Here is a 3,224-nt window from a genome sequence, read left to right on the forward strand (position 1 = left end):
TCCACAAGAAGAGACCTCTAGACAGTCACCGAAGCAATGATACTGACTCAGGAGGTATTCAGCGAGCACATGAATCCTAGTGTAATGTAAGCTCCTAGAATGAGAAGAAGCCCTGAAACAGTATGCATTTCCTAAGTGAAACAAAATGCAATTCTCAGTATTTTATAGCTTGATTTTTTTTTTCTTGGTGTGCTGGTATTAGAGATTGAACTCAGAGCCTGGGAGCTCTTGCTCAAGGCTGGTTGCTCTACCACTTGAGCCATAGGCGCTCTACTTCTGGCTTCTTCGTGGTTAACTGGAGGTAAGAGTCTTATAGACTTTCTTGTCTAGGCTGACTCTGAACCATGATTCTCAGATCTCAGCCTCCCGGGTAAAGAGTACAAGCGCGAGCCACCTGGTGCCTGGCTTCTCGGTATTTGCTTTAAACAGGCTAATTAAACAGATTTTAAATTCATGTAGGTAAGACCAGCAAGACATTGGAGAAGCTATAAGTTAGGTCACTGCTGAGAGCCTTCATCTCTTCCCTAAGCAATGGCAAACTACGAAAACCCCCAAGCTTGTGACATACACAAAGTTAAGTTTTAGACAAATCATTTGTCCAAGAGTGTAGGATGTACTGATAGGACAAAACAGTAGGCATCATTTAAAAAAAACAACAACACACAAATTTAGTTCAAAACGCAGCTCAAAAGAGATGTAAGCTTTTAATTCAGAGTCCAAGTGAGACCTAGTCAAAATACTGAAAACCAGGTTTCAAAGCCATTTCAATGGGAGAGGTAATGGCAAGAGAACTTTACCACTGAGGCCCCATTCCTTCTCCTATTTTATCTTACGCCATTTTTAGAGGGCAACAAACTTGATGAAGAAACCAATTACAACCGTACTAGACCCTCTAAACATCAGGGGAAAAAGTTAAGATATGTGATTCTTTTTACTAAAGAAGCAAGTTCATAGGATGAACACTAAGCAAAAGTACTTTTCCCTTTAAAGAAGTCTGAAGAACAAAAAGTCATAAGACATGATTTTTTAAACAGCACAAAATAAAGCAAGCCCTAATATTACAAAGTATAAGAAAAAAACTATTCCCTCCAACCCAACTCCACCCATCACGGCACGGGAGCCGTTATGCCGTTTCAAGTTTGTAATGGGATCACATACTCCTAATAAAGCATACCCATTTTGTGGTTTCTCCAAATTATATTGAAGTTCAAATTCCTATTCATCTTAACACACATTTGTGTAAGAAATAAAAAGTTCTTGTGAGAGAAGGCAGAATAGAGCTAACCTTTACGTGAAACTATTCTGGGCCAGGCGTTATTCAGAATGTATTTTAACATGTGAATATGTGAACATATGTTGAAAGTATCACAGCTCTAAATGCTACCGACACACTTTAAACAGTGTTCTTCAGCAATTTGCAATTTACTCAGGAATGAATGGACCAAACTGCTAAAGAACCTCTGCCTCATCAAATAAACCTGAATAAAAGATACTCCTAGTGAGCGTATTATACAAACCTTACTTTCCTAATGCACAAGAGGAATCCTTAATTTGAATTACCTGTGCACTGAAACAATCTTTTCATTTAAGATTTTAAGTTAGATTCAAAAGAACATGAAAAAAATGAAGACACTTGTTTATAACTATTTGGGCCTGAAGATACCTCCAATTCTGAGAAAGCCAATTATATCTAAAATTAACTAGACAAACAGGACTACACACTATGTTTCAATGAAGCCAAAGAATAATAACTCTTCCTTCACTTAAGACAGAGGAATTTAAAGAAAGTTAATTTGCCACTTAAAAGAATACAGTATGAACATGAATGCTCATTTTAAAACTCACACACATTTTTAATAAAATTGTCTCTCTCAGCTAGGAAATAGATACGTGTGCTTGACCGAGCCCATAGGCATGAATTCTGGTATAACCTTCCTGGGGGACAATTTGGTCTTGCCACACTCTCTCTGACCATTTCTAGGAAGCCATTTCTAGGAAGAATCCTGTGGATCAGAAGCTACTATCATTCTGCACAATTTTCCAATGGCAAAAAAATAAAAAAATTAAGATGATCTATATACCCGTGAGGGAGCTAGGGAAAGCAATTTTCAAACACTGCTGTAATGGGCTTTTCACACATGACCAGGAGGTTATGGATAGGAAAAGATTCAGTGTCTCTAATAGTATGCCTGAACCACGCTAGCATGAGAAATGCACTGAAAATTTAACAGGAGTTACCAGCATCTTCCTACGATGTTACTTTTAGAAACACAAGCTAATATATGCAAGCTTCTTCACTTTGAAAAGAAACTGAAAAGGAGAGTCAAAAAGAAAATATCCAGTAATATCTAGACTTCTAAACACATTTAAAAATAACTATTCTACATTCGACACTTGATGGGAGAGAACACAGCCAAGGCGGATTACGTGTGTTTCCCGAAGGCCTCACCTCCGGAAGTGAAAGAAGCGACAGAACACGGGCGAGTCCTTCTGCTGCTCCTTGTCCTTGCGCAGGCTGTCCAGGCGGCACTCGCGGCACTTGGGCAGCTGGGCCACGATGTTCACGCACGAGTCATCCTGAACGAAGGCCTCGCCGCTCTGCTGCAGCCTCTTGAGCTTATCGGGCTCTGTCAACACGGACTTCCTGGCAGGGGCTAAGACAAAACGTTCAAGACACAGGCCCTCAGTGTCCGAATAGCGCATCTATATTTGATTGAATTCCACTCAAAAAGCACATATTCTCAAAGGAAAAAAAAGACACACTTTTCCATTCCCAGCTCAGTTATAATTTCTAAAAACTAGCTTAAGAGAAGACAATTATCAGAGAAACCGGCAAAGTTTGGTCCCCTTAAAAAGTCTCGTTTGGTCAATCCATATGGCGAACTATAACCCCAAGTTCAACAGCCATTCACAATTTCAGGTTAGTATATATTGCTACTCCCAAGTCCTGATGTGAAACACATCCAGAAGACTTTTCCAAACTCTCCTCTACAGAGATATCTGACTTTGTGGATATTGGTTTTTCCATATTCATACTCAAAAAGACAGCTTAGGTATGTTCTCTATAAAGTACCCCATAAACAAAGCTAACCATTCTAAATGTACAACCCCAAAAGGTTTCCTGTACACCCCCACCCCCTTGGTCTGTAAAGTAAGAATTATCGTCTACACGCCTCCTGAACCATAGAGACATGCTTCAATTTCCTCTACAAAAATGTCCCAGT

General features: G+C 39.5%; 1 protein-coding gene across 2 annotated transcripts in view; it reads right to left on the bottom strand.

Annotated features, from left to right (window-relative positions):
- Kdm3a (lysine demethylase 3A) overlaps positions 1-3,224 on the bottom strand; it is a 47,223-nt gene that overhangs the window by 17,968 nt on the left and 26,031 nt on the right. For both annotated transcript variants that reach the window (XM_048352541.1, XM_048352542.1), the window contains exon 11: positions 2,450-2,654. In XM_048352541.1, the coding sequence (XP_048208498.1) occupies positions 2,450-2,654 (205 nt within the window). The remainder of the gene's footprint in view (positions 1-2,449; positions 2,655-3,224) is intronic.

The sequence above is a fragment of the Perognathus longimembris genome, chromosome 8 (genome assembly GCF_023159225.1).
Source record: "Perognathus longimembris pacificus isolate PPM17 chromosome 8, ASM2315922v1, whole genome shotgun sequence".
Classification (NCBI taxonomy): domain Eukaryota; kingdom Metazoa; phylum Chordata; class Mammalia; order Rodentia; family Heteromyidae; genus Perognathus; species Perognathus longimembris.